General features: G+C 40.9%; 1 protein-coding gene across 27 annotated transcripts in view; it reads left to right on the top strand.

Moving 5' to 3' along the window:
- Positions 1-12,770: 12,770 nt before the first annotated feature.
- LOC133486280 (neurexin-1a-like) overlaps positions 12,771-16,663 on the top strand; it is a 254,088-nt gene continuing 250,195 nt past the window's right edge. For 22 of the 27 annotated variants that reach the window (XM_061791209.1, XM_061791208.1, XM_061791222.1 and 19 more), the window contains exons 1-2: positions 12,784-12,984; positions 14,764-16,016. In XM_061791209.1, coding sequence (XP_061647193.1) covers positions 15,305-16,016 — 712 coding nt within the window. In that variant the 5' untranslated portion in view covers positions 12,784-12,984; positions 14,764-15,304. Of the gene's footprint in view, positions 12,985-14,763; positions 16,017-16,663 lie in introns of all 27 variants that reach the window. The other 5 variants (XM_061791218.1, XM_061791217.1, XR_009790980.1 and 2 more) reach the window with 3 other exon arrangements.

Below are 16,663 nucleotides of genomic sequence, written 5' to 3'. Positions count from 1 at the left end.
TGCCCGTAGGCGTGAATGTGTGTGCGAATGGTTGTTTGTATGTGCCCTGCGATTGGCTGGCAACCAGTTCAGGGTGTACCCCGCCTCCTGCCCGATGATAGCTGGGATGGGCTCCAGCACGCCCGCGACCCTAGTGAGGAGAAGCGGCACAGAAAATGGATGGATGGATGTTAATGAGGCCAAGGTTGGTGAATAAGTGACACAATTTCAAATTGTAGTTTCAATGCAGGTTTTTTCCCATGTTATTTCAAATTAGTTGTTTTATAACACACATTTGCACTATATTTGCAGCTACAAAATATTCCATTATAAGAGGATCTTGCAATGTAACATTTTTAAACAAGCGATTTGAGTGTCTGGTAGGGAATATGTTTCCACAATGAAATGTTTCCAAATGACTTGGCATTGTTTCCCTCGTGCATTACATAAAGCGGCATAAAACAGTGATGAGCGGTTCCACCCATTTCAAGTCTGGTTGGAAGGGAGAAATATCTCGTGTGGCTCTGTGGTTCACACATCTGCCTTCTTAGGTCTGAGGTTTTTGGCTGCGTGCTACCTGTGTGGACTTTACATGTTCTACCCTTGCTTGTGCACGTTTTCTGCAGGTTCTCCAGCTTTCCAAAACATTCTAAAAACACGCATATTAGGTTCCCTGAAGATTATAAATTAAGTGTGAATATGACTGTGAATGCTTGTTTGTATGTGGCTGCAGAATGTAATACAATATACTGTAAGTCAGAGGCACTAATACACCTCCTATCCTTTTATTAGCAGTGGTAAAATTAACATTCTCTTAAACTCACAGCATAGTAATTTGACCCTAAAAATAAATTTCTTTTTGTAATTGATTTATAAGAGCACTTAAAATAGTGGTCCATATATTGGATAGTGCTTTTAAGGTTCTGATAGTGCTATGTCAGTTCCACTCTTACTGTTTAGAGTTACTGGTTAATCCAGCATCATCATTTAATTCGCTGCTTAAGTATTTAGTATTTCAACTACAAAATAAGATTGTAGGGAAGCCAAAACACAAACAAATCTGTTCCTTACTGCTGCTTAAAATGACAAGATGATCTCTCCAAACTTAACCAACTGCTGCAGCATTCATCTTTTGCTGTCACATAAAGAAATGTTCAGGCTCCCATTTTCACACCTCATAATGAGACACCTGAAATCTTTTATAATATTCTTAGTTTAGCTCTTTGTCACCCGTATCTGTCTTTGATTCCTTTTGTAATGTGTCTCTATAATCTGAAATCCAGATGGGGTACCGGTTGTCCCCATTGTTATTCTTGTGCTGCTGCTTGGTCTGTTCATCACATGGATGAGCTCTTTCAGCCTGCTACTTTGAAAACATGCAATATTACTTTCAGGGAAGGTCGCGGTTAAAATAATGTAAAATTCTAATATTTCAAGATCAAGGACAGCCTATATTTAAAGTCTTAATCGATTTTAAAGATCGTGTCACAGAATTAAAGGAGGAATAAAATTATCGTTCCCTGACTCTTTCACCAAAAGCCCAAAGATGTATTTTAAATCCAGTAGTAAAAGTAGCAATTTTGCGATGCAAATACATATTACATATTCCCCGAGGCAAGCAGGATTGCATGCCAGTTTAGTACGTACATGCAATGTTACGAGTGATACAGTTAATGCTCCAGAAGTATGAGAGTCAAGTGCCCTACTCTGTTATGCACTTAGACAAGATCTTTTGAATGTGGATTGTCTTCTCGAGTGTTGTTTTTGCCCATAGTATGCCTGACTTTAAGTTTAGTATCTGGTGTAGCCAGTAAACCAACAGCTTGACAATTTTATAGGCTATCTTTTCTAACACTTGTTTTCAAGAATAACCGAGTTTCCGTTTATTACAGCTTCTATGAATGACCAGTCAATAAATTTAGTCCAGTCCACAATGGAGTTTAAAATGAGTGCTTTGATAGTCCACTTCACACATCATGACACTGAGAGGATTTTGTAAAAAATTGAGATGACACCATTGAGAAAAAAAGGTATGGTATGTACTTGGCGTGAATACAGACAAGCCACACAGTTTAAAACTTCCCGTAATGCATAATATACTTGTGCCATTAGCTTGAAGATAGAGTGATTTGATGGGAGGGATGATATTGTGGCTTTACAAGGGTTGCAAAGACATTCATACCATTAGGTCCCCAGTAGCACTTTGAGTTGGATGTTTACATCATACATTAATGATGTAAGATGGAATGTGAGAGCCAATGAAGATAAGGCTATGTGTACATTTATAGTCTAATAAATGTTTTTTTTCCAGGCTTAAAAAATAAGTCTTTTAAGAAATCATAGCAACACTGCCCCTGCTTACTCCTCCTCTTCCTCACCACGCCCATCAACTCCAGATTTTCCATCGAAAGAATACGAATAAATGGATGACTTTTTATCTCATTGACGGTGAAGCAGATAAGAACAGAAATTATAGTAAGTAATGACAAGGCAAATAAATCAGCAACCATATATGCTGTACATAAATGGGTGGACATGATATTGTTATTATTCAGGTACTCAGCATTCATCTTGGCTCATGACAACTAGTAATTAAGAAGAGACAGACAGGTATACAGGTTGTAATTGAGCCTAAAAACAAATTTTAATTGGATTCATATTAATTTGTTCTCCACCTTTTTTGCATGTGAGTGCAGATCACCGGTTGTAGTTGTATTTATATGCAGTGGTGTTTATAGACCAATTTTAGTGGGTGGACCTGCCTGAGCCAAAGTGTATTCTCAGACGGGCCGTAGTTCCGTAAGGCTGACTCAACAATTTCCCAGTTGATTTATTTATTTTTTTTCACCAAGGAAAATATTTCTATGAACATCATCATCAAAACCAATGACCCACCAGGTAGCGTGCTTAAAGTGTAATTGTCATGGTCTGTGTTTTGGTTTGGGTTGTGTTTAGTTTTGTTCCATTTTTTCCTGTGTTCCATGTTTGTCGTGTGCTCATTTGGTTGTTGTGTCCACCTGTTCTTGTCTACCTTGTGTCAAGCAATCAGCTCTCTCCAGCCACTCGTGTCTTGTCTAGGTGTTCCTCGTTGTCTCGTCAATCTGTTTGTATTTAGTTCCCTGGTTTCTTTCATTTCTTGTCGGTTCATTGTCGTTGTCATTGTCAGATGTCATTGTCCCTATCTGTTCTACGTCCTACTCACCAGTGATAGTTTGTTTCCAGTTTTAGGTATTTAAGTGTTTCTTTGTTACTTTAGTTTGGTCGTGGGACTTTGTTTAGTTTTGCTCTATCCACGTTCCTTGTTGGCCGTTTTTGAAGATTAAATATTTTTTGAGACTCCCGCACTCCTGCCTTGCCTCCCTGCTTCCCTGCACTTGGGTCCTCCATGTTCTTGCCTTGCGTTCCTCGCCTTCAACCAAACCCCAAACGTGACAGAATGAACCGACCAGAACAGGACCCAGCGGGAAGAACATGGCGTCACCCTGGACACCACCAAACTGCCTCCCACCATCCTCAGCCTGCCAACCATACCTACCCTCCTCCAGTAAGCCCTACCATTCAGTCTTTTCTGTCCTTTTCATGTGTGCCCCCCGCTTGTCCTAGTTATTCACCATGCCCTACTGTTTTACATCCACATGTTTTTTTAGATTCTGATTTTTCTGATTGTGAAGATGGCCCCGATTTAGTTAACCTCCTGTCTGATTCTGACTCTGACACAGATTTAGATTTTTCTTGTTCCTTCCCTAGTTTATCCCGTCCTCGTCAGTTTTTGTCACGTCTCCCCAGTTCCAACCCCAGTGAATCCAAATCCTTTCCCTCAGACCTCTTTTGGGGCACCCGTTTGGCCATCTACCTGGGACCGCCGCGTGGTGGCCAACGGAGGCGCCCAATTAAAGGTCTAATTTTGCCCTCTTGTTTTTTTCCCCCTGTTCCCAAGTCACTTAATTTTTTCACCCGTTCCCACACGTTGTTCCACAGCTCCAATTAAGTCACGTCTATTCAAACCTGCCACCATGTTCAGTACCAGCCATTTTTCCTAGTTCACGTTCCCGAGTCCCTGTGCACTCTGCCCCTCCCGTACCCTCTACTCCCAAACCTCAATGGCGGCAAGCTGAGGAAGCGACTGCAGGCCCTGTTCCTGCTCCGAGGCAGCTGCGCCAGGCTCCCCTTCCGGCCCCAGCTCCTCGGCAGCCGCGCCAGGCTCCCCTTCCGGCTCCGGCTCCTCGGCAGCCGCGCCAGGCTCCCCTTCCGGCTCCGGCTCCTCGGCAGCCGCGCCAGGCTCCCGTTCCGTCTCCTCGGCAGCCACCCCAGGCTCCTGTTCTGCCACCCGTCCTCCACTTGGGTCCTGCATGTTCTTGCCTTGCGTTCCTCGCCTTCGACCAAACCCAAAACGTGACAGTAGTTGTGCTTTTATCCCCATCCATATTGGATTGCATAAGGATATCCATAAGGCAGGATAAATTGATGTCTACCACCATGCAGCTCTAATTTACTGCAGGGAAATTTGTACTAGTTTTGTGACATACAGTATGAAACAACCTGAGTGGATGCACATGTAAATAACAGCCAAGGTTTCTCAGCTCATTTCATTTGAGTGACTGGCGCCCACACTTGAAAGGATATGAACCTTGGAGGCAGTGACAAGCCTTTTCTGTGTAATGCATTGTGGTCCTCCTACAACTTTAGATTTGTGCTTACCGCCTGGAAAAGCTACCATCCTCTGCCGTAGGAGCAGTTAATGAAGTGTGTTCCCGGGCCCTGGTTGCCACTTTGACGAAAGTACAAAATGGGAGTGATCCTCCTCCCGCTGGCTCAAGAAAAGACTGCAGAGGGAGATGCTTAAGATGAAGTGGATTTTTCTTCCTGTCAGGAGCAGTCATGTGGAAGCAGGCAACCTTCACCTTGCAGCTGTTTAACACTTTTAATTGTGGCGGCTTGCTGTGCTCTCACGGGAAGGTAGTTGTCTTGAAATTCTATCACGTTAAATCTTTCCTAGCAAATTATCAATGCTATTTTAGTTTCAGATTACACTTTGTAATTTTGTAACATTGATTTCAAGTTAACTCAGCATTTAGTGTTAGAATTCGTTCCTCTGGAAAGGCAAATAACATTTGCATTTGGGTTTGTCCATCTTTACTTTGGACTGTATGTTTAGAGAGTTTGAATTTATATTGTTTTATTTGCTTGTCTTTGAAGTGCACACGTACTGCTCTGCTCATGTATCTAATGTACACAATCTATGGGAATGGTATGTAATGTTTACTTATTGCATGCTGAACAAGCCAATCATCAGTATCTTCAGTCTTCTCAATCTCTCTCCTGCTGTCCTACAGAGAACAGTTTGTCAACATCAATAGCTCCTTATCCGCTCCAGCTCCAATCACTCAAGGTGTGCCACAAGGCTCTGTACTTGTTCGCCTCCACATTGTAACCTGCTCTCACCCCACGGTGAAAAGCGAAGATCTTAACCATGGCTGCACCTGCTCAATTCTATCTGGACTACTGCGATGCAGTCCTGTCCGGCGTGCCCAACAAAAGCCCTAAGACAGGCTACACTATGTCCAAAACTCTGCTGCAAAAGCTCTCACCCGATCAATGCGCTGTCAGCACATCACCCCCATCATCAAACACCTTTACTGGCTCCCAATCATGTTTCATAATTACCGACAAATCCTTCCATGTGATTGTCCTACCACACACCACTGACTTCTTCCATCCCAAAATCCCTTCCCAGAAGCTTTGGTCATTTGATGTTGGCCTCTCCCAACATCAAACTATGGTTTGGTGATAAATTCGAGTTGCCACTGCATTTATGAGTGTTACATTTCAGCACTGTACAGTAAATTTACAAATGTATATATTTCCAGTCACAGATTGTGTAGTGGTACATTCGCCTGATTTCGGTGCAGGCAGCATGGATTCAGTCCCCACTCAGTTACAGTATTAATGTGAGAGTGAATGATTGTCTGTCTCTACATGTGCCCTGCAACTGACTGGCGACCAGGCCAGGGTGTAGTGCGCCTTTTGCCCAAAATCAGCAGTGATAGGCTCCAGCGCCCCTGGCCCCTGAACAGGATAAATGATATAGAAAAGGAATGGATGAATGTATCCATTTGATAGTGTCAAACATGAACACTGAAATGGCGGATATACCTCAAGTATTTTTTTTCACTTTCATATAGCCAGCGGTTGGAAAAAAAAAAAACGATGGATCCAATGGTTTAATGAAGTTAACATCAGAAAATATTTTAGTACAAGAACAGTTGAGCTCATTGGTCATTAATCACTTATTTAGAGGGTGGTGGCCCTGCTTGTGCCCTTAAGGCTACACTCCAGTCACACCAGGCACGATGAGGACCTTTCAATCATCATGACAACATGTCTTTAGAATCTGTAATTTGGGGCTTTTTCAAAAATTATTTTTGTTATTTTGTTTTATTGGTTTTTTACAAGGCAGCATGGTCGACGAGTGGTTAGCACATCTGCCTCACAGTTCCGAGGACCAGAGTTCAAATCCTGGCCCTGACTGTGTGGAGTTTGCATGTTCTCCCCGTGCCTGTGTGGGTTTTCTCCGGGTACTCCGGTTGCCTCCCACATCCAAAAACATGCCTGGTCGGTTGATTGAAGACTCCAAATTGCCCGTAGGTGTGAATGTGAGTGTGAATGGTTGTTTGTTTATATGTGCACTGCGATTGGCTGGGGGCCAGTTCAGGGAGTGCTCCACCTCTCGCCCGAAGATAGCTGGGATAGGCTCCAGCATGCCCGCGGCCCTAGTGAGAATAAGCGGTATGGAAAATGGATGGATGGATGGATATCTTCACTTCAAACAGTGAAGTGTATAGCGGCTCTAACTAATGTTTAGTTTAGCTGCACAATGAATCAAAAGTGAATAACTGTCCAATAAGTGTTCAGTCCAAACATGACATGTAAACAAATATAATGTCGCATTACGTTTCATGTATGTTAAATTCTACTTATACAAATGTATCTAAGCGCAAAAGTAGACTGTCAAAGCGTATAGGTTCAAGAACCAATGTTCTGAGATATCACCATCCATCCATCCATCCATCCATCCATCTGTCTAACTTTAAAGTAAGTATAAATATCCATGGACAATAAATAACGTGTATATAAAATTTGTATTTGTGTGTGTGTGTGTGTCAGGTTTGTGTGCACGTTTTTCAATTTTGGGTGTATTGAGCCTGCATTCACCAAAAACACTTTCTATGACAATAGTGAATGAAAGCAGCTCTCTTTAAATGTTGGGATTACTATTTGTGACCGGCGGGTGTGTCATCACTCTATTTTATCAGGCCATTTCACACTAGCTTGCATCCAATGAATATAATTCCACTTTATCATACATTTTACAGATAGCGGCCATTGATATGGCCACACCTTTTATAACTCCATATCTCCACATTTGAGTCACAATCTTCTCCTGAGCATTGCCAAGTTTAGTAGTTTTTGTAAGACTCCTGCTTCAGTTAGGTGTAGAATTCATTTAGATGAAATTTGGTCTGAAGGGATGAGAGACTTGCTACAACACGACCTTGCAGAGGTCACAGACAAGAAATCACAATGCCCTAAAAGATTTTCAACATTAGATGTGCTTATATTTTAGCTGTTGAGATCCCACCCTGAATAGTGAAATTAACAATGTATTGTCTTTTCAAAGCCTAGATCACCATCCATTATTCATTAAAATTGTGCACGGACTACATACACGTTCAGAATATTAAAGATAAACTATTGTTTGCAACTGTGTTCACAAATGTTGTTATCATCGCGTAGGCAAAGCAGACTGCAGATGTTATTATATAGAATACTGCATAAAAGAGCAATGAAGCATTGACAAATAAGGGAGCATGGTGTTAAAATGATCTCTTGTGATCTAATGACCCAAGGTTTTCAGAAGAATTTCTGCTATTTCTGGGATCTAAAGGTCCCACTGACGCTGATGGAATATTCCCTCTTGCCATCAACTTCTTAAACATCTAACCTACAATTCCATTAGAACATGCTGGTAATTTTTTGACTTGAGTTCGTTGTCACATTTCTGTGGGCCAATTATTACTCGTGCACTCACTGTAGTTGTCTCGCCACGCTGCACTATTTGCATATCTGTTGTTGACCAATGCTGGCCACTCATGCCAAAGTAGCATCTGCTCCATTTGCACACTGATTGAGGAGTATCTGCAACATTTGCACAAACCAACATTGTCCCAGATTATCGCGCTACTCGTCACTTTAAACTGCATACACTCCTTGAAGTCTCGGCGCCCTTTGCACAATGGTCATTGCACCGGACAATTGCAATATTAGTCATTCGAACTGCTCTAAGTGCTAGAGGACTCTGCATCTTTTTGCACAATCGTCAAAAAAAAACAAAAAAAATGTACCGGCATTACCAGATAACTAGCAACCCTTTACTGCTCAGTGACTATTTTTTTTTGTCAATGTCTTTATGTCTCAAAAGTGTTTTCTGACAATAGACTGTCTGTTGTCGTACTAGAGCGGCTCCAACTACCGGAGAAAAATTCCTTGTGTGTTTTTTGGACATACTTGGCAAATAAAGATGATTCTGATTCTGATATTATAAAATAGATCTTTCTTTTTTAAATGTGCGCCAAAATTCTGATTTAAGGGGGAACACTGTACTTACTTACTTATTGACTTACATACTGTATCCCTGGTGAACTCGAGTAGCAGAACACACAACAATACGAATCTTACACTGTACTCTTTCATAAAATCCTTTAATTAAGGATCTGAATCTCCATGAGCATACTGAATTCATAGAAAATATAGAAATATGAGAAACTTTGGCACAGGTCTTGTGATGTGCCTGATTTTGCTGGGACATTTTAGAATATATACTGTAACTTAGATTTCACTGTTAAATTCCAATGTTATCACACAAGCACCCTTTAGTCTGCTTAGAATAGGTCAAACTGGAGTTAATCTCCCATTTTGTAGTTGTGAGTTGTCAAACGAGGGCTTGGATGATGCTTTTGGGTTTGTTTAGATGGTTTTTTTTGTTTCTTTTTTACCGTGTAATGTTTATAAAACTGGCTAATAGAGTTACATAGAACAATTTTCAATGTTTATGTTGGCCTTTTATATAAATTCCACAGCTACATGTTTAGTTTAAGTATGAACAGTTCCACACAACATTAAGTAACTAAGTTTAAACAGCTGTGCAACCTTAAAAAAGCCATTTATCAATTAAGTCAATTGTGGAAAATGTGCCCATTTGCTATGGAGCAGAAACATTGGACTCTGGAGCAATTGAAAAAGGTAATTTGGTCTGAGTCGATATTTACCCGGTTTTATACATTGTGCCTAGCATCTGGTTTAGGTTTAGGAGTTAAGTGTGGAATTTGTGATTTTATAAAGTATGTATACAGTAGTTTCTGGACAGTGGGCATTGTGGTTCATACAAGATTTGGTCATTTTGATTGTTTACACACTCTTGTCTGTCCAGCTGACCTTTAACACAATTTGGAAACGTATTTTGAGCTTGTCGAAAGGGGTTATTATTTAAGATCATGTGATAGTAATGACAAACCTAAACTTTGATCAAAACTTTATTCATGATTCAAGGCAATCACATCATATTTAGGGCAATTGCATCATAGTGGCAATATGCAAGTGGATATTGTATAACAAGAGAAAAAAATGTGAATGGTAAATCAATTGATCCAATAATCCCTGGATCAAATGTCAATAAGGGGAGTGTCAATTTGCGCCAGGCTGTCTGCTCGAGCTTTAAAATCTCACTTTTAATCAGATTTTCGACACTGTAATTGCTTTGTCATGCATCATCTGTACAGGGTCATTATATAAGAGTCAATACAATCACTAAGCTGATTTTAGCTGGACATGCAAGCGGCTCTGTCCAGCCCACAATCGTATGATTAATTAATTCCTTGGAAATTAAACTCAAAGTTGCGATGTCCTGTCTTCTAATTGAATAAACATAATGACAAACATTTCTAAATTCAATCAGCTTTAATCTGGGGGAGATAGAGATGCTTTCAAGAAGAGCAAAGAAATGATTTGTAAGACTGGAAAAGGACCTTTTGAAAAAAGACACAAAAAAATTAATAACAAGCCAACAAGTATCATGGGAATTTGTGCCTTTGAAATAAATGTACCACTGGCCACTGTGCTCCAGTATGAGGTTTTCAAATTGATGGCTTTATACTGATCTTAATAGGTTAATGAAAACAAGTTACTTATTTTCATATCCAAAAGCTGTATACACACACACAGTAAGGCAGTATGTAAATCAAACACAATTACCTGATTATGATAAAATAATAGCTTGTCCAGCCTTACACTAAATACGCTTCATACGAGGGGTTGTACAGACTAGTTGACTTGTTGATTTGTCGAATTTACTTCTCCACAATGACGACGACTTGTCGTTAATCCCGTTTTAGGCGTGAAGAGGAGGCTGAGCCGCTTGCAACCACAGCTAAGTGCGCTGAATGAAATTATTCCTTCACCTTAATTAATTAAATTGTCTTCTATTTCTAAATGTGCAACTTTGGGAAGTGAGCGAGAACCCATACTGTGGACTCCTAAATATTTACGGCCCAGCAACTGGTATTGCTATTCACCTATTTGCAGATTTTCTTTCCCGATTATTAAAAAAAAAAAAAAAAAAAAAAATCACACTTTTTTCTAGATTCATTTTTTTTTCCTGTTGTGAACCAAACATTACCTGGCTATCCCAGTGGCAAGCACACCGAGCGAGAAGATGTTTTCTCTGGCTGTAAACGCCATCAAGCGACAGCGGGCGAGTCACATCCAGGCGCTTCTGTTCTAACGTGTATGTTCTGTATAAATGAGCACTCCATTGTCGGTGTGTACACTGTATATACAGTATAAATACAGTGGCTGAAATAAGTATTTAACACGTCACCATTTTTCTCACTAAATATATTTCCAAAGGTGCTATTGATATAAAATTTTCACCAGATGTTGGGAACAACCCAGGTAATCCATACATACAAAGAATGTAGAACAAATAAGATCACAAATTAAGATGTGTGCAATAATGTGAAATGACACAGGGAAAAAGTATTAAACACATGAAGAATGGGATCTGCAAAAAGGCATGGAAAGCCAAGACAACACCTAAAATCTATTAATAATCAAACGGCAATCCAGCCCCTTGTCAGTGCAAATGAATGTCAGCTGGTTCGGTCCTAATTGATGGCCTACAAAACGGTCTCATTGCCAAGGTGTGAGTCAAGACACATCTCATGATGGGTAAGAGCAAAGAGCTGTCTCAAGACCATCACAAAATAATTGTTGCAAAACATAACAGCATTGGTTACAGGCGCATAGCAAAGCTTCTGAATGTTCCAGTGAGCACAGTTGGGGCCATAATACGTAAGTAGAAAGTCAATCATACCACCATAAATTTGCCTCGATCAGGTGCTCCTCGCATGTTTTCTGACAGAGGAGTGCAAAGAATAATCAGAAGAGTTGTCCAAGAGCCAAGGACCACCTGTGGAGATCTTCAAAAAGACCTGGCATAAGCAGGTACTGTTGTCACAAGGAAGACACAAGACCCCATTGCTGAAAAAAGAAGCATGTTAAAGGTCGTTTAAAGTTTGCTGAACAACATTTGGACAAGCCAGTTAAATACTAGTCTCTCAAATGAATTATTGTGTGGAGTCTTGCCAGCTGCCGCTCTAACATTGCAACAGCAATGATCTTGGATATGTCTTTTCCTGCTATTAGCTCATAGTTTTGTGTGCATCTGTTTTTATATAGCTATCTGCGTTCATACTAGTTCTGGCCGGTCTGCCTAGTTTCTTACCATTTCTTGGTATTTTCCCAGTGGTAGTCCTTTTCTAATTCTCTGACAGTGTAGTGGTTCACTCATTTGGCTTCCATTCAGGTCTCATGGGTTCAGTTCCCACCCAGTGGAAACTGCTGTGTGTGAATGCTTGTCCGTCTCTAAATGTGCCCTGTGATGGACTGGTGACCAGTCCAGGGCGCAGTCTACTTTTCGCCTGGGATTTTTGCCAGCTCCCCATGAGATTAAGCAGTATAGAAAACGGATGGACAGTGTCCTTTTCTGTTGTTTTAAACGCTACTTTAGCAAATGGCTGCAATATAACAAAGAGTGAAACATTTAAGGGGGTCTGAATACTTTCCGTACCCACTGTGTCTGTCTGTCTGTCTATCTATCTATCTATCTATCTATCTATCTATCTATCTATCTATCTATCTATCTATCTATCTATCTATCTATCTATCTATCTATCTATTTATCCAACTAGCTACAGTATTGTTCAAACCACCCAACCCACTTATCCATCCATGTTCTAGCTATTTATCGGTCGATCTGGCCCACCCAAGCCATTCATCCATCATGTACGCATCCTTCCATTGGTCTATCCATTAATCCATCCGTCTGTCCATCCATCCATCCATCCATCCATCCACATTGAGCAGATCAAAAACAGTCGGTCAATTCGTCTGGCCGCCCACCCAACCTATCCATCTATGCCTCCTTGATCCCTCCATCTATCTATCCTCCTAGCTCAGGAGCTACTGCTGTTGAAATTGTTTAAAAGTGCTTAAATTCGTCCTTGGAAAGGGTGCATATGCACTGTAATTTATCGCTGCGTTTTTTTTTTTTTTTTAAAACAAGTTCGTATCTCAAAGGTCTTGTTTGTGTTAGTGTGTGGACGCCGAGGCGCTGTCCGAGGTGCTGCATGCAGCCCCTCCCCTGCACGAGAGAGTCACGTGGATGGATCGCTGTGTCTGGAGCAGCTCGCAGTCCGTGAACGAGCTGAACAGGGAAAGCACACTGCAACTCTCTCCACCTCCACCAAAACCGGATTCTCACTCTTCTGCTCTTCACCTGAAAGCTCCTTGCCACCCCCCCCCCCCCCCCATTTTTTTCTTTCCTTACGAGTTTTTTTATTTTTATTTTTTATTTTAACTGAGGACACGGTGGAAGGACGCACGTTGAAGGTAAAATGCCACCTCAATATAACTAAGACTTAAGTGGGAAAGTGGCCCGTCTTCTCCCGCGTTTTTTTCAGCGCACATATTGTTAGATGTGAAATGGTTTTGGCCAACATGTTTTTGAAGTGTAGTCTTTCACCCCTGTGTTCCTTTTGCGCTGACCATTTAAGGTCCGGTACAAGTACACGGAGCCCAAAGGAAGGTGATAATAGAGAAACATTTGATTATCCCCTTTCCCACCAACCCCTACACTTGAGTGAAAAAATAAGACATAAATACATTTAGATCTAAAATAACACTCCTTAGCCTCGTCGTCTGGTGCAATATGTAAAGGTATGAGATGTGTAAACGATGCTGCGAATGCCGTCGCTATTTTATTTGGGGGGGGGGGGGGGGGGGGGTACGCAACGACGTGCATTGGAATGAACTGTAATTAGTTAACACCATTTTCAAAACCGCAATTTATCATGATGTATTTTACGCCACGTTATCGTGAATGTGTGTTAAACTAAGACTATTTTGGGATACGCCAAATCGCTGCATCATACAAGTAGCAAATTGAGGCAGACACAACGCGCGCATTTCTTTACACAAATCGACCTTTGTGAGCAAATGACGCACATTTTTCTTCCCGTGTCTTTTTGTTCTCTCAAACGCAGTGGCCAGTCGGTCATTCCCTATGGCAAAAAACGTTGTTTATATACAGAAAGGTGCAGAAGTTAGGGCAAAAGTAAAATCGCAGAGTATATGAGCTAAGTTTGAACAGTTGATAATCCATCTACATAATAAATTATGTTTTCTGATGGTGTTATCCTAACGTAAATCTACTTGTTGTGCATTCTAATCATTGAGCAGATTTAAAAAATCCATTATATTTACTGCATCAAAGAGCAAGACTGTCTGTTTGAAGTACACTTCCCCTCAGGAAAATTGTGTATGAATGATAAGTTAATGTGTCACGAAATTGGAATGACAAAGAAAACAGTGCATCGAGGACCAGTTAATACATCACAGCATAGTAGAGCTGTATCTTCAAATACCATGAAAAAAATGACCCCTCGCGATGGTGAGCTATGTAGGGATGAGTAAGAGCTGATTTAATGCTTAGTCTTAGTGCTGTCAGGGGATACCATGACATCATTGCTGCATCATTGGTTTTCTGTCTTGTAATTGATCTTGCAGAAAAATCCCAAGATTTCAGAGTCACTAAGAAAAGCAATAGTTTACCTGTCGAGATGAAGATTTTATTCTTTAAGACTAAATGAATCTACTGGAAGCATATCAAATACAGAATATCAAAACTGTTACTGTTTGAATGCTTTGAACGTCTTGTACTGAGCAGCCAGGTGTACCTGTACATGTACTACTTTCCTGCGTCGCAATGAGTTGCATTTCTGGCTTTAAGATTATTATCACCTATCATCCTTATGTCAAATATGATGCCTTTCTGAGGTGGTTTCATACGTAAAAGTAAAACGGAGATGGAGTTAATGCGTCTGGTCGCTGAGCTGAAGTCTCGCGTGCGTTAAGTTACTTTAAAGGCACTTTTTTCAGACAACTTCCAATTCAATTGAAAGTCAAATTACAAATTGTGTAACTTTAGGTGCATTTCAATGTAGATGTTTGGCTGTAAGCGCAAAATTATTTGTTTTGGCGCATAATGCTTGTTTCTCATATTGACACAACTTATTGCTTCTGTAATTGTGAAGTATTTAAAGGTTCAGGCAGATGTAGCCATGAGTAAGGTAATAAAAGGCTGCTGCTGACATTTTGTTCCTTTTGCAGATAACTTGCCTGGATGGACAGACTGCCTCTTTTGATGAGCTCATCAGCCACTTTGTCTCCATATGGCTTATTTTCACTTTGTTAGAGAGGATGCGGGGTGAAAGGCCCACAGCAAGCCTTGCAGTTACCAGCCAAAACCATGTTGGCATGAACATGAAGATTAGGGCTTCAATCTCAACTCATGTGAAACCGTGAATTCTCTCACTGGCATCAGGGGGAGCTCTTCCATGATTACAAACAATTTTTGTGTTTGAAGCACTGTTAGTTTGCTTTGCAGAGCTATGGCCAAGAGGACCTTGAAACAGTTCAGATTATTTTGGCACATTCAGCCCAGGCAGTGTTAATATTTTTGCCCCAAAAATTAAGTGATAACCGTTTTTCGTCTGACAAAGATCAAATATTGTGCTTCGATTTGTCTATCCTACAATGAGACCCTTAATTATCTGCCTCTTCTCTGTCATAATCAGCCCAATATACTTCTTGCTTAAGCAAAGCTTCCTATAAATACATTTAGCCACCTACATAGATTAGTGTTCTCACAATGGTTTTACAAAAGCATCACAGTGCCCATTTGATTTGGGTCGGGCTGGTCATTTGTGGCTACGTAGAAATTGGCACTTGTCTGGAGTTTACAGGTGCACAGGGACAGTGGGCTCGATTCCCAGTTTGGAATGCGTGCTGCGAAAGTGAAATGAGTTTCAACATGAAAACAAAGAGCTCCCACGGGCTTCTGGTTTACTTTGACGACGAGGGATTTTGCGACTTTTTGGAGCTCCTCTTATTAAATGGGAAACTCTGCCTTCGTTTCTCCATCTTCTGTGCCGAGCCCGCCTCCGTGATATCTGACACAGCGGTCAATGACAGCCAGTGGCATGCTGTCACCATAAGGAGAAACTTTAAGAACACAACCCTGATGGTGGACAATGAGATCAAATGGGTGGAGGTGAAATCCAAAAGACGGGATATGACCGTTTTCAGCAATTTGTTTGTCGGTGGGATCCCGCCAGAGTTGCGATCGGTGGCGTTGCGACTTACATCCGCTGCCATCAGGGATCAGCCGCCTTTTGCTGGTTGGATAATGGACATAAAGCTCAACAACACAGAATCTGTCATGGTGGACAGTGAAGGGGTCATAAAGAACCAGTGCGGTGCAGCTAACATGTGCTTAAATGGCGGAGTGTGCAGTTTAATCAACAACAAACCTACCTGTGACTGTTCTCAGACTGGATTCCAAGGAACAGACTGCAGTGAAGGTAAGACGTGCATCCACTTTGACTGTAAAAATGTCCTCTGTAAAAAGCTGCACACAAAACACTGAGTGATTTGTTTTGGGGGGAAAATTCAAATTCTCTACAGCAGAGGAGAAAAACTTGTTTTTTGGGGGGGCCGCGTTGTAGTTGTGGTTTCCCTCTGAGGGCCGTTATGTCTGTGAAACCATTAAAATTGTTAATCGCCTAATCATATATTTATATAGACACAACAAATTGATGGATAATTAGTTTTAAAATCCGAAGCCAATAATAATAGTTTGTGCAACTATTGTTCAAGTTACTATGAAAAGGGGTTTGGTAAAAAAAAAAAAAAAATGTTTGCAATATCTCAACCATATTATTTGTTACATATGACAATAATAATAAAAAAAATAATTAGCAAGAATCATGGAGGCTCATGCAAATGATTTGTTTTTGCAGGCCACATAAAATGATCTAGCCCCCATGCCTTGAGTTTGATACCTGTGCCCTACAACGTGAATATACTTTCAAAAGTGAAACAATCCCATCCTCTATTTGATTAAGGCCATTTATTTGTTCCAGTAATGTGATGTGTGCCATTGATCTGCTGTTGTTTGGAATGAGTGGATCTCCTGCTAGGCCTCATTAGGAAAACGTGCAGGTGCTCT

This window comes from Phyllopteryx taeniolatus, chromosome 11 (assembly GCF_024500385.1).
Source record: "Phyllopteryx taeniolatus isolate TA_2022b chromosome 11, UOR_Ptae_1.2, whole genome shotgun sequence".
Taxonomy (NCBI): Eukaryota; Metazoa; Chordata; class Actinopteri; order Syngnathiformes; family Syngnathidae; genus Phyllopteryx; species Phyllopteryx taeniolatus.
The sequence above is the reverse complement of the archived record's forward strand: the minus strand, read 5'-3'. Positions and strand labels throughout refer to the sequence as shown.